This window comes from Phyllostomus hastatus, unplaced genomic scaffold, assembly GCF_019186645.2.
Source record: "Phyllostomus hastatus isolate PE091 unplaced genomic scaffold, TTU_PhHast_1.1 phas_scaffold_21, whole genome shotgun sequence".
Taxonomy (NCBI): Eukaryota; Metazoa; Chordata; class Mammalia; order Chiroptera; family Phyllostomidae; genus Phyllostomus; species Phyllostomus hastatus.
Window position 1 is genome coordinate 49,217,518 of NW_025334017.1, and position 27,649 is coordinate 49,245,166.

The 27,649-nt window shown below is 66.3% G+C and overlaps 2 protein-coding genes across 3 annotated transcripts; both read right to left on the reverse strand.

Annotated features, from left to right (window-relative positions):
* Nucleotides 1-190: 190 nt before the first annotated feature.
* On the reverse strand, nt 191-11,531 carry TONSL (tonsoku like, DNA repair protein). Its single transcript, XM_045860814.1, has 26 exons — nt 11,401-11,531; nt 11,207-11,302; nt 10,898-11,040; nt 10,281-10,464; nt 9,841-9,970; nt 9,507-9,678; nt 9,316-9,430; nt 8,657-8,802; nt 8,415-8,567; nt 8,144-8,269; nt 7,858-8,041; nt 6,870-6,952; nt 6,686-6,775; nt 6,299-6,371; nt 6,052-6,215; nt 5,844-5,967; nt 5,035-5,735; nt 4,853-4,929; nt 4,344-4,497; nt 4,180-4,258; nt 3,491-3,792; nt 3,149-3,320; nt 2,393-2,568; nt 1,912-1,985; nt 1,448-1,581; nt 191-498 (listed from the first exon to the last, which is right to left on the reverse strand). Exons 1-26 carry the CDS (start codon nt 11,423-11,425, stop codon nt 308-310), a joined length of 4,068 nt encoding a protein of 1,355 aa, XP_045716770.1. The 5' UTR covers nt 11,426-11,531; the 3' UTR covers nt 191-307.
* A 3,131-nt stretch (nt 11,532-14,662) lies between these two features.
* CYHR1 (cysteine and histidine rich 1) lies at nt 14,663-27,649 on the reverse strand. Of its 2 annotated transcripts, XM_045860929.1 has the most exons (5): nt 27,053-27,649; nt 26,709-26,861; nt 17,790-18,028; nt 16,912-17,123; nt 14,663-15,394 (listed from the first exon to the last, which is right to left on the reverse strand). In XM_045860929.1, exons 1-5 carry the CDS (start codon nt 27,143-27,145, stop codon nt 15,003-15,005), a joined length of 1,089 nt encoding a protein of 362 aa, XP_045716885.1. In that variant the 5' UTR covers nt 27,146-27,649; the 3' UTR covers nt 14,663-15,002. The 2 variants fall into 2 exon arrangements, with proteins under 2 accessions (XP_045716885.1, XP_045716884.1); XM_045860928.1 differs by lacking the exons at nt 26,709-26,861; nt 27,053-27,649 and adding an exon at nt 24,665-25,212.

A 27,649-nucleotide genomic window follows, 5' to 3' on the forward strand; every position in this document is an offset into this window, starting at 1 on the left:
CTCACGCCTGCGCCTGACCACGATAGCCCCGCCCCCGGCGAGGCGGCTCCGGGGTTCCGGCGCTCAGACCCGTGAGCATCCCGCGGGCCCGGACGGACTGACTGACGCGGGAGGAGGAGCCGGGCCAGGGCTCTGCCGTCGCGCACCAGGCCTCTCAGTGGCCGCGCCCGCCCTCGACTCTGCGGCGGCTTCCCGGCAGCAGTGCCGGCCGAGCGCGTCTCCCGCCCACCCCGCAGGAACAGCCGGGGTGAGGCGACAGCAGCATTCTTTATTGGGGACACCGGGAGGGTACAAGGCGGCGCCGGCGTCAGAGGCACCGGAAGAACTTGGAGCCTCGGTCCAGCGTGCGGGAGCCGGGGCCCGGCTGGCTGGGCAGCAGCTGGCGCAGAGCGGCCCGGTCCTCGGAGGAGAGCTTCCTGCTGCACAGTTGCAGCTCCTGCAGCCGCGCGGTGATCTGGTCCCGGAGGCCCGGGTCCAGGGGACCCTGGACAGCGCAGCCTGCGGAGGAGAGGCAAGGCAGGCCTCAGGGAGCTGCTCCCAGCTGGCGCACCGGGCGGCCGCGGTGCGCGGGGGAAGGACCGCCCGCAGAGAGCGAGGTGGGGAGCACTCTGGGAAGGGGTGTGCTTTCCCAGGGGGCCCGCCGGGTCCCTTTTCGCAGTCAGTGGTCAGGTAAGGGGGAGACGGGCTGGAATAAACGCTGCGTTCACAGCTGCGCCTCTGAGCGTGTCTATGCCGCCGCCCAGGTCTTTTCATCTCTCAAGTGTGCACAGTAGGGCTGCTGGGGTGTCGCAGGCACATGGGGCTTGGTCCTCAGAAGCCATAGCATTCTGGGAGGCCCGGGACCCCAGGGAGCATGGTTAGGGCGCAGAGGCCTGCTTTCAGGGCTACCTTCCTGGGGCCCCATGTAAACCCCGCCCCCAGCCCTTGCCCGCCCGCAGGCGGACTGTCCGGCCCAGGCTCCAGCTCGATGCGTTTGGCTACTGGGTGGCCTGCGGTCATGGAGGTAGCTCCAGCAGGGTGCTGTGGGTGTGTGGCCCGCACTGGGACAAGCTGAGTCAGGTCCCAGGCTGGGAAGGTAGTCTGTCAGCCCCCGACGAGAACTGGGAGGGTCCCTCGGTGGCAGCTTTCACCACTGTTCCCCTGAGCTCCCTTCCTCCGCTTGACAATGGGAATTGGATGGTTCCCTTGGAAGGGGGTCCCACACCCTGCACCATGATCCCTGAGGGTCTGGCCAAACGGGCCAGAGGCAGAGACCCCATGCTCCTCCTGCCCCATCATTTTAGGAACTGGGCTGACACCCCTTTCCAGTCACCTGTCCTGCACTGTGTCAGCCTCAGGGGCCCTGCCCACCATGAGGAGGAGGCACCTGGGCCTCAGGCAGGTCCCCGAGGAGGAAGCTGTGTCACCAGCCCTGGTGTGGCAGGACAGCACCATACCCAGAGCTCACCTGCCAGGCCCAGGAAGCTCAGGCCTTGGGGCCGCTCCTGGAGGGCAGACAGGAGCTCCTCCAGGCCGGCACAGCCAACCTCGGGGTTGGCAGACAGGTCCAGCGAGACAAGTGAGGGGCACAGAGGGAGGCATCTGGGATGACGAAAGAAGTGAAGGGGTCAGTTTCCAGGGAGGGAGGCCCCCAACACGGGGGAAAGCTGCCCAGACAAACCCACGGTTCTGAGGGCCACCAGCTAGGCCCAGTAGGTCCTGCCCCCCGGCCTGGCATGGGCCCAGGCGTCCCCCCAGGGTGTCAGGGCACTGTCAGGGGCCAAGATCGCAGTGGCAAGGCTTGGGGCGCACTCAGGAGAGAGCTGGCAGCACTCCCTGTGCCCTTTCCCCGCCTGACCTAGCACCCCAAACCCCAGGCTCAGGGGCCTCGATACGAGAACCCCCTTCAGGACGTGGGCAGGACAGTGTTACCTGCTCAGCTCTCTCACTGCCTTGTTGCCCAGGTGGTTTGCGGACAGGTTCAAGTGCACCAGAGCGCAGCCCTCCTAGAAAGCGGAGGCCCAAGGCAGGCTGCAGTGAGCGGGCACTTGCCCCCCCGCCTGCGGTGCCGGCCAGACAGCTTTCCTCTCTCCTGGGAGTGAGGGGCGTCGGAGGGAGGCGGCGTCTCCTCAGTTTCCAGGTGAAGGCCGCACCTGGCACACTGTGACGGGAGAGTCTCGGGGACCCAGCCTCAGCGGGAAGAGAGGGCCTCATCCCAGGAGAGAACCGGGAGACGTGGTTCTTGGGACCTGCCCGGGGCAAGTGAGGCCACCTGGGCCCCCAGTGTCCTTCCTGCTGGAATTCACAGCCCGAGGTGGGCAGCTTCCCCATGGCAGCTCTGCCTCAGAGGCTGCGACACTCTCCCCAGCCTCAGGCTTCAGATGTGGGTTGGCTTTTGTCCCCACCCATATACCTTGGTCAGGTATCTGACCACGGGGTCCATGAGGCCGGCGTCGCTCTTGCTGGCCACCACGGAGCTGACCTCCAGGCGCAGGAGGGTCTGGGCAGGCAGGCTCTGCAGGGTCTGGGCCAGGGCGGTGGTGCCCAAGATGTTGTAGGACAGGGACAGGGTCTTCAGTTGCTTGGCATCTGAACCGGGGGCCGGGGCCCACGTCAGTGCCACCACCCCGGCTGTGCTGCGGTGTCCTGCGCCCCGAGACTGTGCGAGGAACAGGCTGCTGCTGCCCAGGGACACGGGGCTGGGGAGGGCATGAGCCAGCCTCCCGAGCCCAGGGACCCGGCATCTCCCCACCCTTTCTGGCCTCAGCCTGCCCTGACCCACAGCCGGATGCCCAGGTTGCCCGAGATAGGCCCTGGGCAGGAACTGGTGTGGTGGGGTTAGGGAGTGCTCAGAGCCCCGAGCCCCACCCCCGAGCCCCACCCCTCGGCAGAAAGGCCCCGGTCTCAGTTCTGGGGCAGTGGCTCTCGAGGCCCTGGGGGCCTGCAGTGGAGTGACCGCAGGCCCACGCGTGGGACAGGGCCAGTGGGACTGCTGGGACTGGGGCTCTGTCCTGCGGTACGGCCCCAACTGGGCAAGTACCAGATGCCCCGGCGCCCAGCAGGTCGCGCACCCACATCTGTCTACCCACGTGTGTCCAGAAGCCAGGCCAATGCCTCTTGCTCAAGGCACAGCCCCTGGGGCCAGGGAGTGGACGTGCAGTCAGCTCACCTTGGAAGGCGCAGCCCAGGGCTGCCTGGTGGCTCAAGAGGAAACCGGGGCCAAAGCCACAGGCCCGGAGGTGCAGAGTGCTGAGCGCAGGGCAGGCCCGCAGGACGGAGGCCAGGGCCTGGCCACAGCCATCCCCAAGGGGGTTCATGCTTAAGTCCAGCTCCTCCAGGTTCTGAGGAAGACACAGGCCCCAGAGCACCTGGTGTCCTTGCCGTCCCAGCTCTGGGCCTCAGCCAGCACAGCACCCCCGGCTGCACCCTCCCACCAAGGCCTGGCCCAGCGCGGGTGGCCGAGTGTTCCGACGCCGCCCTGTCACCGACCTGCTGCTCCCCGCGCCTTTACCTGCAAGGTGGCCTGTCCCGGGAAGCCTGCGGCAAGCTGCCACAGGCCCTCGGGGCCCAGGTGGTTGGAAGAGAGGTCGAGGATGGTCAGGCCGGGCACAGTGCTCAGGAGAGCCAGCAGCTCGGCGGCACAGCCGTCCCCCAGCCGGTTCCCTGCCAGGCGCAGCTCCCGGAGCGCCGCATGCAGCTTGAGGGCCCGCAGCAAAGGGGCGAGCTGGGCCCGGCGCAGGGCCAGGCCGCAGGCTCGGAACGCGGGCCCCAGGCCCTGGCACTCCACAGCTCGCAGAACCTGTGGGTGCTCCCCTGCGAGGGGCCGGGGCGTCACTGGGGCCGGAGCCCACCTGTCCGCCAGCAGCCCCCCTCACTTCCCAGCCCACCTTCTCCAAGCCCGTGGGCCCCAGCGCCGGCTGGTGAGCGGTGCTGGCCGCACCTGCCCCGTCGGACCCTCCCCAGCGGAGCCCTGGCCTCTGCCAGCCACCCCCCATCTCAGCCTGGCGGCTCCGGGGTCTCTGCCAGGTCTCGTCTCCACGCGGAGCCACTTTCCCCACTCGCGCGTGTGGACAGCGGTCGGGGAGGAAACCCTGAGGACAGGTGGGCAGGGGACCCAGGGGTCTGGGACTGCCCGTCACGGTGGGAGCCCACGTGCCCAGCCCCTCTACCCAGGCGACTGGGGGCCGCCGGGGCCCTTACTTTGCCCCAGGCTCTGGCAGGCCCTGCGGTAGCGGTCTGTCAGCGGGGGGAGGTCCCACGAGGTCACTTCGGCCAACACCTGGAAAGCACCGTCCGGTCAGTGGCCCCGGGAACACCCGGCACCAGGGATGCCCCCCACTCAGGGCCTGGCTCCTGCCGCTCACCTCCTCGTTGCTCTGCAGCACGTCGGGGATGGGGTCCTGTGGGGCCAGCAGGGCCCCCTCCTTCTGCAGGGTGAGCCTCGGCAGCAGCCCACAGGCCTGGTAGTAGCGTTGGGCGGCCTGGTCGGCCAGCCAGGCCACGGAGTGGGCCTCCTTGCTGTGGGGACAGAGGGCACACTGAACCCTGGGGGCCAGGCCAGGCCCCTACACACGCAAGGAAAGGTCCTGGGGTCCTGCCGTTCGTGCTCTTGGGTGAAAACCTCCTCATCTGGCTCCTCCTCCCCGACCTGCTCAGGATGCCTGCAGCCCAGCCCACCTCCCACTCCCAGGCCGCTCCCAGGGCCGCAGGACCTCACCTGACCCTCCGGGGCCCAGGCTGTGCTTGTGCAGAGTGGCCCGACCTTGCTGCTGCCCTGCCTGCTCCGCAAACCCCCGGGCTCTCGGCTCCCACCCCTGGCAGAACCCATCGGGGCACACGGAGCCGGGGCCGGGAAGGACAGGGGGCACCCTACCTGTGTGGGACAGGGATGAGGAAAAGGCTATCCCGTACTCGAACTCGAACCCGGATGGCAGGGGGCAGGACTGGTCCCTGGCAGAAAGGGGCAGGGAGATGGCAGAGTTACAAAACACAGCCCCCTGCCCACCTTCAGCCCCCTTCGCAGGGGCCGGCTCTGGTCTGGGCCTGTGCACCCACCGGGGCACGGCCTGCCGCAGGGGCGTCGCCGCCAGGCACCTCAGGGCTCCGTGGGGGATCCGTGGGCGCGCCGCAGCCTCCGCTCGCTCGGACCCCTGCACCCCGACTGCCGAAGCGGTGCAGCCGGCTCTGCCGGGCCTGGGCCTGCGGCCTGACGGGGCTCTCGTCGCTGCTCGACCCCGAGGCGCTGCGCCGGGCCCTGTACCCTTGGCCCCGGCGGCCGTGGGTCAGCAAGTCGTCTTCCAACCAGGCCCCCGCCAGGCACTCCTCCTCGGGGATCAGCGCCGACGGCGGGGTGGGGGCCTTGCCTGGGCCCCGAGGCGGGTCAGGCCCCAGGCGGCAGCTCTGGGCACTGCCCACTCCCTGATCGGCTGTCCGGCCGCCTGTCGCTGCCTCCCTGGTGCTGCCGTGGCCAGGCACCCGGGCCCTGGCTCGCTGCCCCGGGGCTGTGTGTCGGGGCCTCTTCGGCATTGGCCTGGGCGGGCCCGCGCTGGCCTCACCCTCCGAGCTGCTGCTGCTGGCCAGCTGGTGCCTGCTCCTCCGGACCCTGGCCGTGGCTGGCCCTGCCTGCGCCCCTGAGACTCCGGCGCTGGCCTGCGAGGCCTCTGGGGGTCCTGGGCAGGGTCTCGAGGAAGGGGAGGTCTCGGGGTCAAACAGATGGTCACTCGGGGGGGACCGGGGAGCCAGGGGGCTGTGGGGAGCTGTGGGGAGATGGAAGCTGCCGTGAGGCGGGCCCGACACACTCCTGCCCCCCGAGTGGGCGTGCCCAGGGGGCCCAGGGGACCCTTGGGCTGGGGGCCCCTCCTCGCCTCGGCCGGAGGAGGACGCCCGGAGCAGCCTCTCCATCGCGCTGGCCTTCTCCCGCGTCTCGCTGTCCAGGTCCCTGTGGTACAGCTTCACCCACTGCCGCAGCGTCTCCAGTGGGCTGTGGCCCTGTGCGGCACCCACCTGAGCAAGGCTGGCGGGAACAGACCCGCCAGCCATGGCCCAGCCCACCCGGCCCTTGTCCCCGCCCACCTTCCTGGTCCGGAGGGTGACCGATGCCCCCCGTTCAACGAGCAGCTCGGCCACCTCGAAGTGGCCGCAGTTGAGAGCATCGTGCAGGGGAGTGATGCCCTCGCAGCCCGGGCCGCCCGGGTCATCCACCGCGGCCCCGTGGTCCAGCAGGAAGCGGACGATGTCTGTGGGATGGGGGACGTGAGCCGGCTGCCAGAGCCTCCTCGGACCCTCCCCGTGGCGCGACAGCCCCCGGGCCCAGGCTCACCCAGGTGCCCGTAGTTGCAGGCCTCGTGCAAGGGTGTCCAACCGCAGTAGTCCCGAGGGTTCAGCGGATGGCCCTGTGACCAAGGTCAATGGCAAGGAGCCTCACCGAGTCCCCGTGGCCTGGCCTCCCCTCTCCTCGGGGCTCTGAGGCCTGAGGAGGGCCAGGTCCCGGGCTGCAGAGCCCAGAGCAGGTCCCGAGGGCCCAGCCACAGCCTGACCTGGCCCAGGTCCCACCCGCGCGGAGGAGACGCCCCCCCACCGAGAGGCAGAGTCCCTGGCGGGGCCCCACAGGGACGGCACTCCCTCCCACCCCCTCGGGGCAGGCAGGGCACCCAGCCCGAGAGTCCCCGCTGCGCCCCGAGGGGTGCGGGGACACGCGCAGGCCCACCTGCCTCACGAGGTCCTGGACGCGGCGCAGCTGGCCCTCGATGCAGGCTCGGTGCAGCAGGGTCTCCCCCACGTCGTTGCGCCGGTTCCACTGGGGGTGCGGCCACCGCAGAACAGGGGCAGAGGGTGAGGGGGCCAGGCCACGCCAGCGAGCGCCAGAGGAGACACCCACCCACGGTCCTCACCTTGTTCACCTGCCGCCGGCCCAGGCAGCCCCGCAGCTCCTCGTCCTCCTCCAGCGGCTGGGACTGGCCGTCCGCCTCGCCCTCTGCGACAGAGCCCAGCCGGCACCCCCGGTGAGCCCAGCCCCCGCCTGCCCGGCCCCCGCCTGTGGCACGCAGGCCCCGCTGGGTGGGCAGTGTCCTTCCTCTGCTGAGACGTGTCCTCATTGGGACAGGTTGTACTCATGTTAAGAACAGCTTGTCCTTGAGCCTGGGAGCCCTCTGCCTGCCCAGCCCACTGCGGCCCCTCCCCCTGCCTCTCCCCTCCTGTGCCTCCGGCCCCTTCTAGAGCCTTTCTTCACTGACCACCTGCTGAACAGCATGGCCTAAAGTTTTCTCTGATCCTCTCTCTGCGCCCTGTGGCTCCCTGCACTTACCCCCCGAGTGACATCCAGCCCGACCCCCTTTGGCCAGGCCCTAACCTCCCTGCAGCCCCTGGACAACCGCCAAGAGCTTCTGAAGGCCCCTCAAGCCCAAAACTGCACTCCTGGCCCCAGCCCCCCTTCCCTGTCCCCCCACCCTGCAACTGCTGCGGCCCATGCCCACCCCAGATGCCCCACACGTCCACCTGCCACAACGCCGACCACGCGGGCAGGGGAATCTGCACCAGCTCTCGGGGTCTCGGGAAGCGCTGAGCCCCACACCCTCTCACCTGCCCGTGCTCGCAGGGTGCCTGGTCTGCAGCTCTGACCCTGTGCCCCCTCCCTGGGGTGCCTACCCACCCCCATCACCAGCCCTTCTGGGAAGGGTCTGGGGCAGCCCCAGGCTCCTGCACACACCCCTCTGTCCTGCTCACCGGCACTGGTCACCCCCCTTGCATGAAGGTGTCTTCCATCACAAACCTGGACGCAGGCCCACGAAGGCACCACCCTCAGCAGCTGCAGCCCAGGGCCCAGCTTGAGCAGGTGTCGGGGAGCAGACCCCAGGGCTGTCAGCGACACTCGGGCCTCACCGCTGTCTGAGAGCTCCAGCTCGCTGGCCTCCAGGGTGCTGCTGTCCTCGTCACCCTCCCCGTCCTCCTCGTCCTCACCCTCGCTCTGGTCCGCACTCAGGTCCTGCAGCCTGGCTTCCGTGCTCGGGGCCTCCTGGGGCTGCAGCCGGAGCTGCACCGTGTGGAGATGCTGCAGGACCTGCCTCTGAGGAGCAGAGCACGCCCGGTCACGGCCACAGACACAGCAGCCACACCGGGCGGGGAGACACGGCGCAGGGGGCGGCGGGTACAAGGGTTAGGGACGCACCTGCAGCCGGGGCTGCTGAGCCCGCTGGGCACAGCAGAGAGCCTTCTGGAAGCACGGCGCCAGCTCCTCGTAGGCGTCACCAGCCTCCTCGCGGGACAGCGCAATGTTCAGCCAGGTCTTGGCTTCCTGGAGCAAGAGGAAGAGTGAGCTCAGCGTTGGCCTCCCCTGTCCCCTCAAAAGAAACGCCCACCCCACCCACCCCCAGAGCGGCGGTGCCGAGGCCGAGCTGTGGGGACAGGCGCAGAGACCTGAGTGCGCCGCCGCCGCTCACCTCCAGGGCGTTGCCGTCCCGCAGCCTCAGCTCCTCCTCGTAGTGGTGCACGGCCCGGCGGTGGTCCCTCATGTCCCCCAAGGTGGTGGCCAGGGACACGTGGATGACAGCCAGCTCAGGCCCCGGCCGGCCCAGCTGCTCTGCAAAATCCAGCTGGGGACCAGACAGTGAGGCCAGGGCCCTGCACACCTGGGGAGCCCAGAGCGCTGCGGTCCCTCCCTCCCACCTGCCCAGGTGTGCACCTGCTTCTCGTAGGCCTCGGCTGCCTTGGGGAAGTCGCCTGCCTTGGAGAACAAGTCCCCCAGCTGCTCACAGAGGGCCATGGCGCCACGGGGGTCGCTGCTCTCAGACTCCTCCAGGCGCTGCTGCAGCTGGGTCACCGCCAGCACTGCCGGGAAGAGCCCCGTGCGAGCGGCGGTGCAACGCGGGGTCCAGCCCAGCTCTGCCGCCTGTTAGCTGTACACCCTTGGGTGGGCCGCCCGCCCTGCCTGGCCCCCACCCACCCGTCCGCAAGACAGGTTAGCCGGAGACTCGGCCTTGTGGGGTTTGTTACAAGGACTGAAACAAACAGACGACGCCTCCGAGCACTGCTGCCTCGAGTCACAGGCAGGCCACTGCCGGCCACTGCTGACGCCGCCCGCCAGCACCCCGGGCCACACACTGCGCCCGCTCTAGGTGGGACGACATTTGTCCAGTTTGCCAAAGATCCAGGTTCCCGGGGAATGCCCAGCCAGGCTCCTGACCTGCCCCAGGGCTTCTCCAACACTGAGCTGAAGACTCGGGGAAGCAGGACTCTCCTCCCAGCAGGAAGTGGGGAGCTGCCACCTCCTCAAGGACACATGCCCGGTCCCCTCTGCTGAGGGAGGGGAGCCCCAAGCCCCAGGGTGCCGTCCGGGCTCACCATGCTTGAGGGCCCGGCACACGGCTGCCTTCTGCGACGGTTTCTGGGAGCCCAGCCTGTAGGCCTTCTTCAGTGCTCTCTTGGCAGCCAGAAAATCGCCCAGGTCTTGGAGGACCTGGGGGTGAGGGAGGTCAGGCTGGGGCCCCAGGCTGCCCGAGGCCGAGCCTGAGCCCTCGCCCATGAGAGGGCACCTGTGAGATGAGCAGGCAGCACTCGCTCTCCATGAGCCCCTTCTTCATGGCACGCGCGCACTCCCGGGCCCCTTCCAGGCAGCGCATGGCCTGGGAGTGCTGCCCGTGGCGCCAGCGGATGGCGCCCAGGTTGTAGCGGGCACGGAACAGGTCCTCGTACAGGTGGTTTTGCCTGCGGGGGGTGGCAAGTGCTCAGGGCGCTGCACGCTGGGCCCAGCCGCCCGGCGGCCCCTCCCCCCGCAGGAGGCGGACTGGCCAGGCTGCCCGCCCCACAGCTGCTTCCTCCTGGAACGGGGGACTCTGCTCCCTCCTTGGCTGAGCAGGGCAGGCTTACTCAGCGAGAAAGATGCTCTTCTTGAAGTAGTCGTTGCACAGGGCAGCCTGCTGCAGGCTCTCGAAGGTGAGGCCCAGGTTGAGGTAGAGCCGGGCCCTCATCTCACTCAGCTCTCGCTTGGACAACGTCCCTGGAAGATGACCTCTGGACACTCAGGGCCTTGACCCCAGTTAGGGTCTCCAGCTCTGAGCCCTGTCCCCCACCCCTCTTCCTGCCTCTCTCGGGGGTCGCAGCAGCCACGCTGCGAACAGTGCGGAAAGACAGAGAGCAGAGGGCTGACTTCCAGCGCTGATGCTGCCAGGAGTGTGGGTGATGTGCCCCCTCTTTAGGGGGCTAATGAGAACAGATCCCAACCCTACCCACACAGGTGGAGCTGCAGTTTCCTGGGCCCATAGCCCTGGACACAAAGGGTGGGGAGGGCTGCACCCCAGGGCACCCACTTTGCAGCTTCTCATCCACAATAGCCAAGCTCTTCTCGAAGGCAGCCCGAGCCTGCAGCAAGGCGTCCTGGGACTGGCAATGGTAATAGACGTCCAGGTGGGTGCGGCCAATGGTCGCCCAGGCCCTTTGCAGCTCCGTGTGGTTGGACAGGGAACGGGCCAGCTCCAGGTACAGGTGCTGGTGCTGGTGCGCAGAGGGATAAGTGGCTGTGAGCCAGCTCCTGCCTCCAGCAAACCCCACATTGCAGGGGCTCGCTATCCTTGCACAGGAGAGCCCCTGCTCCCCAGAACACCCCCTCCGTCCAAAACATCTCCTGTATGCCAAGGGCTACCTGTGGGGACACCAGTTCCATAACCCAACGGGTACTTGTCAGGACAGGGGCGGGAGGGGGAGCGGGGTGTGTGGACACAATGTAAAGGCTGGGTTACTACAGCCCCACCCAGAGCCAGGCCACCACCCCCTGAAGGTGAGGCCCAGTTGCACACAGCACGTCACCGTGCTGCCAGAGGCCGGAGCTTTAGAGACTGTGCCTCAGTCCTCAAAAAGGGATGCCCACGAAGGACAGGCCCAGGACGCCTGGGTCCGGCCTGGGTCCGGTGTTGGGTGTGCCGCCCACCTGCAGGGCAGCCGAGTAGTCCTCCATCTCCGCCAGCCGCTCCCCGATCTTCCGGTGGGCCACGGCGCAGCCCAGGGTATCGTCCGTGCTCTCCAGCAGCCGCAGCTCCTGCTGATGCTCCTGCAGGGCCTCGAGGTAGCGGCCTGGAGGGCGGGAGGGTGGGCGGGCTTCAGCAAGGCTGGGCAGTCGGCCCGCCGGGGGCCGCGGGCAGGGCGCTAGACAGCGCTACCGCCCCCATCCTGAGTGCGCCGCCCCCCCCCCCCACGGCCGTGGACGTCCCCACCGCCGGGCTCCGCGCGAGACACGCACCATGGCTGGCCAGCAGCTCCCCCAGCTGGTGACAGAGCGCGGCTTCCTCCCGCAGCTGTCCGCTGGTCTGGGCCTTGGCTTTAGCCTTGCTCAGCTCTGCAGAGAGAGAACGAGGCCGGGAAGCTGAGGCCCTCCACCCGCGCCCGCCAGACCGCTCCCGGGACCGCGCTCGGGCGGTCGGCTCGGGGACTTACGTCGGAGCTCTCTGTCCAGGCTCATCGTGGTCCGGTGCCGCTCAGGGATCCGGACTTCCCGCGCTCTCACGGCCCCGCCCCCCGCTCCCGCGCAGGTCCAGCTCCTCCCCGCCCCGCGCGTCGCGGAGCATCCCGGGAAGTGTAGTCCGGCCACCCGAAGCATCCTGGGAGCTGTAGTCTGACCGGCTCTGGACCGGAGGAGCGGCGAGAGGTCTACCGCCTCCAGGGACCCCCGAGGTCGTGCGGACGCCGAGGCGCCCCCGCGCCGGCCCCGCGGCGGCTCCCGCCCCGTCCCGCCGCCGACCCCACACTCACCCAGCCTGCCCGCAGGTGCGACTTTTCCGGAGGAGCGTACTGCCGTCGTGTAGGAAGTGACCCGTGATCTCGCCGGCTGGAGCTCTCGACGTACCCGTGGTCCGTCCCGTCTGGGGACGCAAAGCCAGTGCTGCCGGGGGAGGGGGACGTTTTCCGTTAGAGCCGCAGGCCCACCCTGTGCTGCGAGAGGCGGCAGGAGTGGGTCTGGCCATGAGCGCGGGGACCCGCCGCTCCTGCGTGGACCCCCAGACCCCGGACTCGAGTGCCCGCACCTGCCGCGCCAAGGGCTCTCGGCCCGGCCGCACGGCACGCCTAGCCCAGGGCGCCGGAGCCACGGCCAGTGTCCCGAAGGCCCCAGAGGAAGCCTGGAGGGAAGGAGTGGGAGATGGACGTTCTTATTTTCTATGGAAATAGAAAGACACCCAGTGGGGTCAGAGCCTCGGGCAGTGTGTGGACGTTAAGGTCTGATAGGGAGGCAATGATGTGCGGGCGGAGGGGTCCTTAGGTCTGAGAAAGGCTGCCCAGGACCCGGCCACAGGAGCGGCAAGGGGAGGGCAGCTGGGCCCTTGGGCCACCCTCACCACCCCGAGGAGTGTGACCCCCGCCAGCCCACTGGGCAGCGAGGCTCTGAAGCAGGCTGGCTCAGCCGAACAGGAGGAAGGTGGAGGGCACCGTCTCAGAGCTGCCGCGGAGATGTGGCCTGGCTTCTCCAGCAACCCCGCATTCTCAGGGCAGCCAAGTCCTGGGGGCCCCACTCCCTTTCGGGGAGGACCCAGCTGCTCTGTGCCTCAGTTTCCCCACTGATCGGCCGGTGTGTATAGGAGTCGGTGCTGAGCAGAGGCTGGAGGCTGGGGATGGAGAGGCCCCGGGCTGGGAGCCCGCAGGGGCAGAAGCTGAGCCCCGCCGGAGGCCTCCAGAGCTGAGGGAAGCCCACCCAGGAGGCTCTCTTCTCATAAAGAAACAGACAAAACATGGTTTGGAATTCTTTTTAAACTACAGTTACATACAAATGATATCCGGAGAACTCAGACCACAAAAGTGACATGTAAGTCATTTCCAACAGCGGTAAAAACACCTCTCCAACCGCTCTTTAGAAAATGTTTATTGTTTTTGTAAATATCTCACTCTGGGTGAACTGAGGATGTAGTGTTCACAGTGTGTGCGGTTGAGAAAGGGGACAGGGCCGGCTCGGGCGCCCCCAGGCCTCCCCACCTGGGCAGAGGTGGCACCCCCACCAGCTCCAGGTCCGGATGCCAAGGTGGCAGGGGTTCCTGGAGACAGACCACGGTTGTTTCCGCACACCAGTAGCCTCCAGCAACACGCCACAAGGTTTGCAGCAACTCCGTGGGGGCTAGGGTCCCCCAAGGTACCGGGCTGCCCTAAGCTGTAAGGTGGCCATCACAGGCTGGGACATATCGGCAGTCCTCTTGGGCACCCCAGATGCACACCCATGCCCCGGACAGGGAGGGTGGGCCGGCCTGGTCCCTCTCCCACACACACCCTTGGTGCGGGAAGTGTGGGCTGGAAGCCCCGACAGCGTGGTGGAGCCTCCTGCCACACACATCGGGCTGTTTGCCCCAGGACTGCCCAGCCCTGTCTGGCAGCCATGTACTTTCACTGGTGCACAGAAATCTGCCATCTCCCACCCTGCCCACCCCCACACTGCCCAGAAGAGCCAATGGGGCCGTCCTCTACTGACTCACACAAGCCACCCAGACACCTGTGGGCCCGGCAGTTCCTGCCCACACCGTCTCCTGGAAATCCAGGAACTCTCCAGGGGGTGTCAGGCCTGAGAGAGGCCGAGATGCAGGGGCACAGCACAATCTCCTACACACAGGACACCTGGCATGCATCTACCTGCGTGCCGTCCTCTGCACCCACCAGGCAGGGGCATCAGCCGAGGGCGGTGGGACTCACACCCGGGTTGAGGCTGAAGGGGGGGGGCTGTGGTGGGACCTTTGTAGAGGGCAGAGAACCCAACACTGTCCCCTGGTCCCCTCAGTGGCCAGGCCATCAGCTTTGAAGGAGGGGAATCCCCCAGAGCCCCATACCCTGGGCTTGGAGCAGGAAGCCAAACAGGATCCTTACAGTAGCTTGGGGAACCACCCTGGCAGGAAGGAGGAGCCCCCAAGAGAGGCCAGGCGATGGCCGCACTGCCCGTCAAGCCCTGCAGGGCTGGAGCAGCGGGGCTGCTCTGAGGCATGGGGCGGGCCTGGTCAGGGTCAAAAGAAGAGTTCTTTGGTGTTGAAGCTGCAAAAACCCATCGCGGAAGAGCCACGTCTCCTGAGAAAGGGTGGGGGGCGCAAGCTCTCCAGTAGCTCCGGGGGTCCCAAGGTCCTCCAGACAGGGCTCTTTTGCTGAGGCCCCCTTACTGGCACACTCACTGAGGCTGTGAGGACAGCAAATTTAAGGCTGGAAAGGGACCACATCTCTCTAGTGAGAAACCATGCTGCCCAGGCACTGACCTCCCCAGGGGGCCCCAGCGCAGGACCAGCAGCTGGTGCCTGAGCGTGGGGGCAGCTGGCTCACTCCGACCCTTACCCGGCCAGGCTGGGCCACTGCCAGCAGCCCCCAGAGCTTTCCTCACAGCCAGGTCACAGAAAACAGATTCTCTCTCACTAAATGTGCGTAACTTATAGAAGAGCCTATAAAGAGTTTCATTTATTTCCTGGGAAGAGACAGAATTTCACCCTGCATTCCGAAACGCCAGCTGAGCCCAGGCGGCCAAGTCCTGCCTCCCTGGAGCAGCTGGGAGGTGCGCCGAGGATGCTGTGAGACCCCTGATCCTGCCCACTCCCCTGCCGGGGCCCGTCACAGAAGGGGCAGCATCTCCAAGTGTCTCCCAGGGGGCACAGTGGAGGACGAGCAGGCTCTGACCCCCAGGCCAAACCAAAGCTCCCACACTGTCCAATCATAGCCACGCCTTACCCTTGAACAAGACAGAAAGTAGGAAACAAGGGTGCCTTTTTAATTGCAATCAAATATGCTGTCTGAAGCCAGCGCCCTGTGAGCCCGGCCCAGGAGCCGTGTGCGTGCGGCCCAGGGCAGGTGGGGCGCCCTGCCGCGGGACAGGGACCGGCAGGTGTGCTGTGTTCGCCTCGCGGTGTCCCTGGACCAGCTTCGGTGCCCTGGCCGGGGGCAGAGGGCGAGGTGGTGAGCGCGCACACCTTCACACACGCATGCAGACTCCCCCCGTGTTCGCATCTGCTCCTCCTCCTCCTCCGCTGGAACGGTCAGACAGCACTGCGAAGCCGAGGCTGGGCAGGTGTGGGCAGCGCCGCGGGCGCCTACTTCTGGATCTGGAACAGGAAGAGCCGCAGGTTGATGTTCTTGGCGGCCAGCAGCTTGTTGCACTCCACGGAGTCCACGATGGGCAGTGGCACGTAGTCCGTCTCGTTGCTCTCGTTGGTGAAGACGAAGTGGTAGATGACGGGGCTGATCTTCACGTCGTCGTAGGGGCCCTTGAGCAGCAGGAAGGAGCACTCCAGGGGGGCCGTGACCTTGCTCTTGAGCAGCAGCTGGAAGGACAGCGTGCGCTTGCAGGACAGGTTGGGGTTGCGCTCGGAGTCGTTCACGCGCGCCTTCAGGACCCACGTCTGGTTCAGCACCGTGAACCGCGGCGTCTCGTAGTACAGGCGCGTGATGAAGTCGTCCGTGCGGTACGGCCGGAACTGGACCTCTGTGGAGACAGACAGGCCGGGAGGAGCCGGCAGTCAGGCTGGGCCGGGGCAGCGGCGGCGCCTTCCCACCAGCTGAGAACACAGGCTCAGCCGGGGCGGAAGGCAACTTACCGGGCGGACACGGGTGCTCTACTTGTCACAAGGCAAACCAAAGGCAATTAGGGCAAACGGAGGCACACACAAGCTTTGGGGGGAGAACTACAAACAGAAGTGACACGCGTTAGCGGCAGGGAGTCCAGAGGCTGCAAAGTGGGCGGCAGCCCACCCCCTGGCCTCCCCCTCCCCCGGGCCCCCCGCCCGCCCGCCCGCCCGCCCCAGGACCGTGGGTAAGCAGACACACAGACAGGATGCAGTTCTGAGAACAGTGCACTTTATTGGTTCCATACACAGCTGCCAGAAAGTCGGCAGGCAGGCAGCCGGCACACGGCATCCGGCCAGAGTCGAGCGCTGGTGTGCGGCCCGCTGCTGGGCTCTGCTGTCAGTCCTCAGCACGGCCCACGCCCAGGGCTGGCTCGTCCCTCCACGGAGGTGGTCAGTCCTTCCTGCGTGGACGGGCTCCCTGCCCTGTCAGCGCCCAAGTCAGGATGCCTTGGCCGCCCAGGCACAGAGGCCTGGCCCGGACTGTCTGTGCCACGGCGCCCACCAGGGAAACTGAGGCTGTAACTAACCGAGCCCCGGGGCCCTCAGCCTCTCAGGCCTGTGCAGGCTCACGCTAAGCCAGGCCCAGTCCAGGCAGCCTGGCGGGACTGGCTGCCAGCGACAGCCCTCGGCGCTCGGAGGCGGCCCCCGGCGTGGGTCGGGCGGTGGAGGACGGGCGTCTCCCCGAACGGCCTCAGCAGCAGCAGGTGCCTCTGGCTGTTCAGTGTCTAGACCAGGCTCTGGCCCGGCTCCTCCTCCCGGCACGTCCAAAGGCAGTGGCCAGCAGAGCCCACGTGATCCAGTGGGCCTGGATGCAGTCCAGCCTGCCTGTGCCCGGGCGTCCACTCCCGGCTCTGTATTTTGAGCTCGGCACCCTCAGCTCGCTCTGGAGCCCTGGCCCTGAGCATCTTCTCGCTGGCCTCAGGAGGTCTGTGGCCACCGCGGCCTCACACCCACAGGCAGGACCCAACACGCCGACATGTCTTCTCGCCTTTGGCTCTGCAGGGCCGGCCACCGGCTCCTGGGCCCCCCGAGACACACCCACCTGTGGCTCAGACTGACTGTCCTAAGGCTGTACGGCCCCATGCAGTGAGGATGCCACCTGGCTGAGGTGGCAGGGCTGGGCTGGGTGGGGAAGATGGGTGGGAGGGGCCTCTGTGAGAGCCATGCAGGTGCCCCTGAGGTCCTGCCCCAGCCCCTCCCCTGCTCAGCTTCTGGGCCATCTTCTCCCCCAAGCTGTCCCCCCATTCACCAGGAGCTTGTCCAGAGCCCAGCCGCCTGGCACAGCTGTGCCCGGTGCTCAGAGCCCACCGCTCCCCAGGCTCCCAGCTGCCAGCCCCCAGGCTCTGCGGCGGGCTGTGGGCGGTGGGCGCCTCACCTGTGTAGCCGATCTTCTCGAAGCTCAGCAGGCTGAAGATGCTGTTGTAGAGCTGCATCTCCTTACGGTGGCTCTGGTCCATCTCATCCAGGATCTCCATCAGCTCGTTGCCCGTCTTGGTGGGGTGGGCACAGGCGGCCTCGTGCACGGTCAGCTCGTGGAAGGGGCCGTGCCACGGGCAGCCGATTCGCTTGTACTTGCACTGGGTGACCCTGGGGGGCAGGGCACCATGGTCACAGCCTGGACCCCACGCCTCCGCTCAGCCCTGCTGCCTCGCGAGCCACTCCCCGAAGGACACACTCGGCGCGTGCTGCCCCCAGGGAGAGGCCGGAGCGTGTGAGCGGAGGAGGAGCTGTGCGAGCCGTGAGTGCACCAGCCAGCCACACCCACTGCTGTGGGGTCTCTGTCCTGCTCGGAAACAGTGGCTGCTGACCACAGTCCTGGACCCTGTACAGCTTCACCCCAGCAAGGCTCGGGGCTGGACCCAGTGGCCAGGGACAGCAGAGTAGCTGGGGTGCCGAGAGAGACGCTCACCGAGGTCCCAGAGCTCCTGAGCTGGCTATTCTCTCCTGGGCCCAGGGACGCCAAGAATGGCCTTTAAGAGGCCACCACACAGCCAGAGAACCTTGGAGAGCCAGCCAGGGTGATACGCAGACAAGACAGCCACTGTGCGCAGAGGCAAGCCCCCCACCCTCCGTGGGCCCATGTCCAACCTACTACAGGGCCTGGACCCTGAGCAGCTTCACGCTGGCCCAGCCCTGCAAGGTCACCCGAGGGCGGTGCGTACAGAACCTGAGACCCAGGCAACAAGGGCCAGCCAGCGCGTGCTGCACGCTGGGGCCTTGCCTGCACCAGGGGCCTGCAGCCCGGGCGGTTACCTGTCTTGGCATTCCTCCTTCTGGTGCCTCTCCAGCAGGGAGCGGGGAAACTGGCGCAGGCAGAAGCCACACTCAGAGGGCAGCTCGCTCACGGCCTTCTCCACAGCCAGGTTGCGGCAGCAGAGGCTCTTACTGATCTCGCAGCGGCAGTTGGGGCATGTGGCCTGCTCCTCCTTCAGCCGGGCATCTGCTAGTAGGTGGATAAAACAGCCAGCGCACATCAAGTGACCGTTAGTGCACTGCGGAGAAGGAGAGGGAGACGAAGCTCACAGACCTGCGGGACTCGCACACGCGCACGCGCCGCCCGCCGGCCCCAGCCAGGGCCCGGTCGGGCCACCCTCGGGGGCTCGAGCTGCCGGAGGGGCTGCTGTGACCACAGGCGCTGGCGTGCTGGTGCTTTGCGCAGAGGGACACCGCTCAGGAGGGGCAGGCTCTTGCCGGGAGCCCTGCGCGGACACAGCCAGCTGGGCTCCTGTGTGAGCTGCCGGGGCGACTGGCCACAGTGCAGCTGGGGGCCTGGCCCTTCCCCACCCTGGGGGTCAGAGACAGTCCTGAGTGCCCTCAGGCCCCGATTTCAGGACGCCCACAAGACCCTGGATTCTTGGCCACGCACGGCAGCAGCACCAAACCAGCAGCTGCCGAGGGGGCAGTGGATACTGCTCCCTGGCCTTCCGGGGGGCCGCTCACATTGGGGGTCGGCCCCTCCCCTCCACGCCTCCTCGACCAGCACAGGTGAGAAGGCAGCTGTCGCCCACCCAGCGAGGACAGCTACCCTCAGGGCTGGTGCAGGTGGGGAGACCTAGTTGGCCTGGGACAAGGGTCCATGGGCAGCACACACCGAGGGGAGGTGGGAACGGGGCAGGGAGGGGGAGAAGCGGACGCGCTGCTGCCTGGGTCAGGAAGAGCCAGGCCTCCACCCCTTTCTGAGCCTGAGGATCGGAGACCCGGACGCTGCCTGTCACCAGCCGGCCCCTCCTGCTGGGAGTCTCTGCCTGTGGACGGCAGGCCACCAGCTCAGCTCCTGTCCATCGTCTCTCACTGGGCCCACACCAGGGGCTCGGCGTTGGGGGAGGAGAGACCCACGAAGGAGCCAAGAGGTACAAGAGTAAAGACTGGAGCCGAACTCTGGCCCGCAGCTCAGTTGGTTGGAGTGTTGTCCCGATACACCAAGGTTGTGGGTTCAATCCTCAGTCAGGGCACATACAAGAATCAACCAATGAATGCATAAGTGGGTGGAATAACAAATGGGTGTTTTTCTCTCTAAAACCCATTAAACAAACAAAAAAGAAGAGTTGAGCTGAGTGTCCCCTTGGGGCAAACACAGCTCCTCCCAGGCCCGGCTCAGGGGCAGGTGCAGGGGCGGTGGTCGCATGGAGCCCAGCAGGGCCCAGCGAACACGGTGGGCAGCCGCTGGCTGGTGCAGGCGGTGCACCGGCTGCAGCAAACCTCCAGAAAGCCAGTGGCCACAGGATTCCCTTGGGGTCCAGGTCCCTTTTGAGAGTGGGGGCAGCGTGGCAAAGGTTTGCCGGGCCGTCGCCAGGCCTTGCCCACATGCGCGGGGTCCCAAGCAAACATTAGCTGCCGTCCCACTGCTTCAAGGGTCTACGCACCCCGAGCTGAGGAGCGATGAGACCTGTGAGCTAAGGACCAGCACTGGGGGCACCGCGAGTGGGGACGAAGGCCTCCTTTGCAGAATCCACGCCACACACACACGGCAGATTATCTGCACTTGAACCTCGATTCCTAAGGCGGGCCGAACATTAGAACATGCAGGATGACGGGGAGTCGGCCGGGCTCAGGCTGCAGGAGCAGGGTGGAGAGGCAGTCTGTCCTGCCCACCCTCCAGGGGTCAGTGTGACCCAGAGAGGCAGCGAGTGGGGCAATGGGGGGAGGGGAACGTGTGCTGTGGCCGTCCGCTGCCATGGCAGGGCCTGAGCCGGCAGAGCCCGGAGTCCTCGCTGCGCCACGGTGTCCAGAAGAGGACTGCCACGGCCTCCAGAGGCAGGGAGGGCAGCGACACACCACCTGGCCACTTGTTCACGTTAAGAAACTTCAGGCTGAGCCCCATAGCCCCAGGCTCAGAGACACCAGCATGGAGACCCTAGGGCCTGGACCACACCCCTCGGGGCCCGGAACCCCCTGCTGAGCAGTCCGGCAGGGCAGACGGCACAGCGCGGGGCCCACGCCCAGCTTCTCTTCTGTCTCTGGGAGCCCAGTCAGGGCGCGGGACTGAGGAGGAGACTCAGGGCACACGTGGGTGGGTGCAGAACGCACACCCCCACAACGGTCGTCGTGCAGCAGAGCTGGGACAGCCCCCCTCTGCCTGGCCACAGACAGCTCACTGCATCCAGGCTGCACAGGCCAGGGCCTCCGCCTGGGCCAAGGGGGTAAACGGACCGTCTGGACTCACGAGGAGGAGCCCTGACCCTGGGACTTGGGTCTTAAGCAGGTCCTAGAAAATCCCTCCCCTCAACTCCCCTGAACCACGCCCATGGTCAGCAGGCCTTCCGGGCCCTCTTTCAGGCCCGCGGTGCGCGGTGGCCTGAAACGCTGCCCCCGCCCCGCCACACTGCACTCTCCCTCTAGAGGAAGGCTCCGCACGCAGCCCCAGGGGAGCAGCCCCAGCCAAAGGCCCCGAACGGACAAGTGCCACTTGGCCTAGCAGGGCCTCAGGCACCCCACGTGCTCGGCCCAAGGTGTCCACCTCTTCAGTGGAGGTGCCTGGGAGGGGCCGTGCAGCGTGTGAGGCCCACAGCTGTTTCGATGGGAGCCACACCTCGAGCACGGTCCACAGCGCTGAGCCAGCGGCTCCTGCTGCCCCGCCACCCGGACAGCCAGGGCTCAGGTGGGAACCCGTCACTCCCAGAGAGTCGAGCTCTTCGCCGCCAACACAAGTGCTGCCTGGATCACGAGTCAGTCCAAATGACAAACCACCGCAAGCACCCAACCTCCCGTCTAGGCAGAGCCCAAAACCCCTCTCTCTGCCCTGGCTTCGGACGCCTAGGCAGCTGTGCCTCCAAAGCTCCCCTCTGCCACCTCTCTTGCCTCAAAGCACGAGCCGCCTGCAGCCCGAGAGCAGCCCAGGGGCTGAGGAGGACCCCAGGCCGCGGGGCAAGGCGTGCCCACTGAGACCCGCTTGGAACGGCACCTGCAGCCCCAGGTCTGCCGACAGCTGCTGAGGAGGTGTGCCTGGTGCCTGAGGCCTGTGCCATGCCCACCGGCGCCCGGGCAGAGAGGGAGCCAACCCTGCTTCTGGGCCCCACCTTGTGCCAGGACCTGGGCTGAGTTCTGGCAGAGACAGGAGGCCTTAGGGGTGGGAGGTACAGCAGGATGTACCCAACTGTCACACAGCACAGACATGTGCAAGTGCCCTGGCCTCCTGTAGCAGGGAGGGGGCAGTCCCAGCAGGGGGCGCTGCTCAGCAGGGCCCATGAGGATGAGCAGGAGGGGCACCCAGGCAGAAGGGGTGCAGGAGCAACAGGATGGAGGAGCAGGCCCAGGTCTGAGGCCAGGAGTCGGAAGTACGGGGGTCAGAGGGCCAGTTGGGGCCACGTCCCAGAGCCTCCTTTTCCCTGAGGAGGACCCCAGGGAGCTTCTCTGGCTGAGAGCCGGTGAGGAGGGGGGAGCTGTGCGGCCCCTCCCTCCGACGCCACCCCAAGGCTCAGGGCCGCAGCTGCACTCAGCAGGACCAGACGGAGGATGAGCTGGGCCTCATGCGAAGGGCCGGGGGAGACCTGGGAGGGCGGTCAGGGATCAGGCCTCAGCTGCCACGCTCCAGGCACCTCCGAAGCTGTTTGTCCCCGAGCAGGCACTCTTAGGGCAGAGGGTCCCGTGGCTGTGACCACACGGCTGCACCAGAGGGAGTGCTGACTGGAGTTTCAGGCCATCCACCGCCACACGGAGCAGCTCCTGCAGCCCTGCTGCCCCCCACGCCAGGCACCCACCTGCAACTGTGGAAGGTGGCCGCGCACCTTGTCAGGCCAGTCACCAAGGACACGCCTAACACCCACACACCGAGAACATCAAAGCCGGCACCTGCTGTACCTGCTCTGGCCTTGACCTGACCTGACGCAGGCCACAATGAGAGCGCCGAGTGCCTCTCTGCCGTCTGTGGTCTGAGGCCCGAGCAGGTCTCCCAACCCAGGCATGTGGCGTGATGGGTCAGGACAGCCAGCCCTGTGGGGCCGAGGGCTCAGACTCGAGAGCAGGTGGACAACCCCACCCGATCGACCCGTGTCTGCCCAAGGCGAGCTCTGGCCGCCATCGAGGCTTCCCCAGTAAAACAGGGGTGGGTGGGGGCTGACGGCCAGAGTGCAAGCTCTTGAGCGACCAAGCACCCAGCCAGCTCGAGGCTCATAGAGGGTTTTTCTTTATTTTATTTTAATCTTTGTTCAAGTACAGTTTTCTCCTAGGCTCATAGAGTTGTTCCCATGCCCCAGTGCCAGGTGCAGCTCACAGGGACACCGTCTGAGACAGCCCTCAGAGGCACAGCCTGGCTACTGCCCGCCCCGAGCCATGGGTCTGCAGGGGGTCAGGCAAATGTGGCCCAAACTAGTTCACTGCCAATGGCCCATCAACACGGCTCCCCAGAGAAGGCCAGCAGAGGGGAGAGGCTGCGTCCAGACCCACAGATGGTGGCCAGCAATGACTCTGGACCCAGCATTTCAAGGCACCATGTGGAACCCAGATCCTCCCAAGAACAAACCCAGTACTGGTGCTGACCAGGCCCACCTGGACTCCTGCCCTCAATATCCCCATGCAGGCTCACTGTGAGGGTGAGATGGGACTCTACACACAGCAGCAAGCCACCAAGAAGCTTTCCCTTCTTCCCCCACCCCTGTCTCAGGCCCCTCCCACCCCAGCTTCAGCACCAGCCCTGCCCCAAGCCCACACCCCCACAGCAGATCCTCCGGCAGCCACAGCTGAGTTCCAACCAGGACAGGGCTCCCTCCCATCAGCCCCTCTAGAGCCAAGGACTCTCCTACTGATCCCGCATGCTGGGGCTTTCTCCAGGCCTCTTGTGGCGAGAAGAAAACCATCCCAACCAGGCCCAAGCGTCACTGGGAAGCACAGGGCTTGCGTGGGGTCCAGTGCCAGAGCCGGAGCTCAGCGTCTGTGGGCTGCCCTTGCTCTGCGAGCATGTTCTCAGGGAAGCCACGGGCAGAGCCCACTAGGCCTCGGTCAGTGCCGCCCCAGCCCCTTCACTCCGCATCACAGCTGCTCAGCTCCCAGCACCGTGCAGGCCAGTTGGAACCGGCCAGGCTCAGAGGCCTGGCCGCGGCATCTCTGGCCACAGGCAGAGCTGCCCCTCTCTGTGCTGAGTGGCCCAGGAGCCGGCACCCTGGGTCCTGTCGTCCTGCCAGGTCCAGCTCCAACCCACTCACTGGGGAAGAGATGAGGAGACCCCCAAATCCCCCTGGGGCACTCCACCCACTGGCTCGGCTTCCTGGGCTCTCACCCGAGGCCCAAGGAAGTCCTCCCACCTGGGAGGATCCAAAGATCCTGGGCAAGGGAAAAGGGGCTAGACAGAGGACATGTCCTGAGGAGCACCCCCGAGGCTGAGGGGTTGTGAGACGTGCTCCCCCAGTTGGCCCCAGACCAGAAGGCCTGCAGCATTCCCGACCTGCGGCCTCTGGCCAGGAGCTCCCCAAAGGCCAGGAGGCCGGGTGGAGACCTGGACCCACTTGGTCACCAATGCCTTCTCTTCCCATCACTGGCATGCCTCGGTCCTCCCAAGCAACCTCCTAGCACAGCAGAAAGGATCTGGAGATCCAGGTGCCGGGGAAGTGGCAACCCAGATGAGCCCCGCACGGCTTACTACAAAAATGGCCTTCTCGCCCACAGTCTCCAGACGGAGGAGAAGCAGGTGCACAAGGCCCTATCAGCTAAGCCCTACACTTGCAGTGCAAAGAAAAGTGACAAGAAACCTGTTTCATTCCTCAAAGGGACTCAGAGGGGAGGGGTGGAAAGGTGAGGGGGTTGAGGTAGAGAGATAAATGGACACAGAAGGCAGGACCTCGTACACCAACTCTGGGGCCAGGGCGTGGTCCCTGCTGCTCCGTGGTACGTGGTTAAGACCCACCTGGGCCAGTTCTCCTTGAGAACGGCCCTGAACTGCTTAAGGACTCTGACAACAACCACGTGGAAAGTGAGGTGGACAGACCTCCTGGAGTGCCTGGAGTGCCGGTAGCCTAGGAAGCCAGGCCTGGCGTGGGTGAGGCAGGCTGGGCTGGGGAGCCTCCCCTGAGGCACAGCATGTCCACAAGGAGCAGGGGGTCAGACTGGGGTCCCAGACTGTGCGGCTCGATGCAGGTGGTTCAACCCAATCCAGGAATGAGGGGAAGGGAGGAGGAGAGGACGGAAAAGAGGCGATCCCCTCCCTTCTCAGTGTTCTTCCGGAAAGAACAGGGGGCCAAGGGGGTTCTTCCACTCAGGAGGGAGGAGGGACACAGAGAGCCTGAGGACAGGTTTGGTGTGCAGCCGGCGGCAGCCAGAAGAACAGAGGAGCCCTTGAGTGAAGAGGGAGCTCAAGAATGCGGGAAGCAAGCTCTGGAGTGGGGGAGGGGCGTGGGCATCTGTCACCAGCTTTCTCTGGTGTCAGCTTGGGAGGGTGGGCCGGGCAGTGCAGAGGGGGCAAACGGGGAGCTGAAAAGACAAGCACCATCTAGGTAGGAAATAGCAGATTCAGGTCGTGAAATAAGGGGAGTCGGAACAAGTCAGAAAGGGTCTCGGAGCAGGAAACAAAATCCTGAGAGAAGAATGAGCAGCTTCCGAAGAGACGCCGGAGTCCCGACCGCTGGGCCCCGGGGCTCGGGCCTGGCCTCCAAGGAGACGCGGTGCCCGGGGCGCCGGCCGGATCGGGCCGGCGGCCCTACCTGGTACACGGAGGCCTTGGGCAAGTCCAGGCAGACGGTGCAGCACAGAACCGAGTAGAGCCGCTCCTCCAGCTTCCCGCTGCCCGCCGCCGCCGCCTCGGCTGCCTCGGCCGCCCGCAGCCGCTTCTTGGGCGGTGCGTCGGGGTCGCCGGCTGCCTCCTGTAGCTGCCGGGCGCCGGCCAGGCCCGCCTCGTCCGGGAGCCCAGGACCTGCCGCTTCGCCCAGCGCCGCCGCCGCCGCCGGCCCCGCGGCCGCCCCGGGCCCGGCCCCAGCGGGCACGGCGCCGGCAGACCCCGTAGCCGGACCGCCTCCGCCGGCCTCCTCTGCGCCGGACATCGCTGCCGGCCGGCCCGGCGGGCGGGTGCGGGCGCGCTCCCGCGGCTAGAGGTTAGAGGCGCCGCGCGCTGCCGCCGCCCCCTCGCCGCCGCCGCGACCCCGCAACCCCACTCCCTGTGTCGCTGTCTCAGGGAGTCTGGCCCGCGCGCCAACCTGCAGCAGCCGCGGCCACCGACCCCAGGGCGGCCGCCATCTTTGTTTTTGCTGCGCTCTTCCCCACCCCCACCGCCCCCCTGGGTCTCCCCGGTCACGGGACACTCTCGAGCCAATGGGAGGGCTATACGGCGCTGCGGCCAGAACCAATCGACGCGTGAGGGCCTGCCCCTGCAGAAAGTGGGCAGGCAGGAGGCGGAGCCCAGGGCTGCCCGCGGAGGGCACAACTGGGGCGCCGGGAGCTGGTGCTGCGCTTCCGGTGGTCCACAGCGCGGGCCCCGAGGACGCAAAGAGCAACCGTGGGCGCTCACGTCGGGGTGTGCCCGAGTCTTTGTCTCTCCACACTCGAGCTTGAGTGCACAGGGTCCACGGGAGCGAGAAACTCCGTGGCCACCCCTCTCCCTCCTGTGTGGGACCAGCTGTGCTTACACAGTACGCAAGCAGAGGGGCTCCCAGAGGAAGCACTCAGGGCCCCGGACTCTAACTCACTGCTCGGCCCAATCTCGTTTCCTACCCCTGGGGCAGGTGGCTGAAGAGGGGTGCATTGAGGAAAGTGAGCGTCTTAGAAAATCATGACTTGCCTTGCATAGGCTGGAAGGCAGACAGGCAGAGGGCGAGTCAGCCCTGGAAGGGGCCTGTTCGTTTCCGGGAACAGCTGTGATACAAGCCTCCCTTGTCCCCACCCCAGCCAGCAGCCCGTGAAGGTCACTGTCCCAGAGGGCCTCTTGCTAGGCTGTGCAAGTGTGTTCAGAACTCCACCATGTCCCCAAAGAGGAAGCTCCCAGGGTTACGTCTTCTTAGTCCAGGGGCCAGCAGGAGGACAGGCTGGGTGAGGACCCAGACTGCTGCCGGTACATCCCCTTTCTTTGCTCAGGGAATCTACTTGCTGACCTGGGAACCTTAGAAAGCTCACTCCCTCTCAAGAACGGGCAGATCCCATATTCTTGCTTAATCCCTAAGGTTTATTGGAGACCAAGCCTCTATTTGGATCCACAACCATGGCCTGCCCAGTATCAGGTTTCAAAATGTGCCTGAACCCCACCCCCTTCATTCTGGTCTAGGCAGGTCCCCATACTCCACCAGAGGGACAGGGCCCAGACTCTGCCCCTGACCAGTCATCCTGCAGCAAGCCCACTGTGGGAAAAAGGAGATCTATCTCTAGGGAAGGAGGCTCCAGGAGGGGAAGTGGTACCCGGGTCACCTGCCTTGCAGTCTCCAAACATCACTCCCACTGCAGGCGCTGTGTGTGCAAGGCCCGATGGTAGGCCCAGCTCCCTGCAGCCAGGACCCAGCGACAGACGTCCTCCTTCGGCATCAACAGCAGTCTGTCCTGCTCTAGCCGACTCAGGAGGCCTGCAGCACCCAGCATCAAGCCCCCCCACATTCCGTAAGTGTTGGTCGTGAAAACGGCCACAATAAGAATGGTTACTGCCACCACGAGCACCACCGCCTGACCAGCCACAGAACGGCCCTCCGCGCCAAGGTGGTCACCAGCCACTGCCAGCACCATGCCTCCTCCCAAGAGCAGGTTTGCAGAGGAGCGGTCCCCATTCACCCAGTGAAAATCGAAGGCCAGAAGGGGCAGGCCAATGACAGTGGCCACCCAGGCTCCAGTAAGACAGTCTTCATCTGTGCCCTGCCCTGAGGCCAGCATGGTGGCAGCAGCCAACGCCTGGAGCAGGAAACCAGCAGCAGCCCCTCGACTTGCCTGTCAACACAGGGAGGGGAGATGTGGGAAAAAGAGGACAGGACCTTACTCTAAACAGGGAAAAGTTTAGGGGTCTCATGGAAGCCTGACCCCTACACTCACCTCCCACCACCCTCCCTGATCCAAGGCACTGGATAGGCCCTTGGGTTTGGGGAATGGGATCCTCCCCTATCCAGCCCCTGTGTACTCACCTGGGCAGTGCTCAAAGCTGCATGCAGAGACACCACTCCCAGTGCCATGTGGGACAGGGCCATGCTCCACTCAACCCACGGTTTGGGTGCCATGGCACCTAGGACGGTAGTAAGTTTGAGGAGACCGGAAGGGGCTCGTCAACTTTGGAGAGGACGAAGTAACGCAGAAGCCGGGGACCGGGATCGCTAAGGGTGGCTCTCCAGGACTCCCAGTTTCCAGAGCCTCATTTCTGAATGTTGGGATAGGCTCATCAGAAACTTTCTGTAGCTATGAGGTCACTGGACACAACTGTGGGGAAGAAAAACTTATTTGGCCGGGAAAAGAAAAGAGAAGACAGAGGCGGGCCTGTGTTAGGCGGGAGTGAGCCTTGGAATCCAAGTGGGGGCGCCGGGCCTGGGGGACAGCGGCGCGGGACGTGCGCAGGCCCACTCGGCCTGGTCCCCGCGCTCTGGAAGGCGTCGTCTTCAGAACCCAGCCCCGGAGGTGCGACAGCACAGGCCCTCAGGGGCGACCCCAACGCAACGGAAAGCGGGAGGCCGGAATTTGTCCACCGTACCGCCCGCCCGTCCGCTGCTGCCCCGCCTTCCGCGCCCAGC

Bases quoted from the DNA above. Each gene is read 5' to 3' on its own strand.
- TONSL (XM_045860814.1), bottom strand. From the start codon at position 11,425: ATGAGCCTGGACAGAGAGCTCCGAC. The intron at 6,216-6,298 runs GTGAGCCTGGGC...CCCATCCCACAG, and splicing joins CTGCAACTACGGGCACCTGG to ACATCGTCCGCTTCCTGCTG. The intron at 2,569-3,148 runs GTGAGCTGACTG...CCCCCGGTTCAG, and splicing joins CCTGGGCTGCGCCTTCCAAG to ATGCCAAGCAACTGAAGACC.
- CYHR1 (XM_045860928.1), bottom strand. From the start codon at position 25,000: ATGTCCGGCGCAGAGGAGGCCGGCGGAGGCGGTCCGGCTACGGGGTCT. The intron at 17,124-17,789 runs GTAACCGCCCGG...CCTGCCCCCCAG, and splicing joins AAGGAGGAATGCCAAGACAG to GGTCACCCAGTGCAAGTACA. The intron at 15,395-16,911 runs GTGAGGCGCCCA...CTGTCTCCACAG, and splicing joins CGAGAAGATCGGCTACACAG to AGGTCCAGTTCCGGCCGTAC.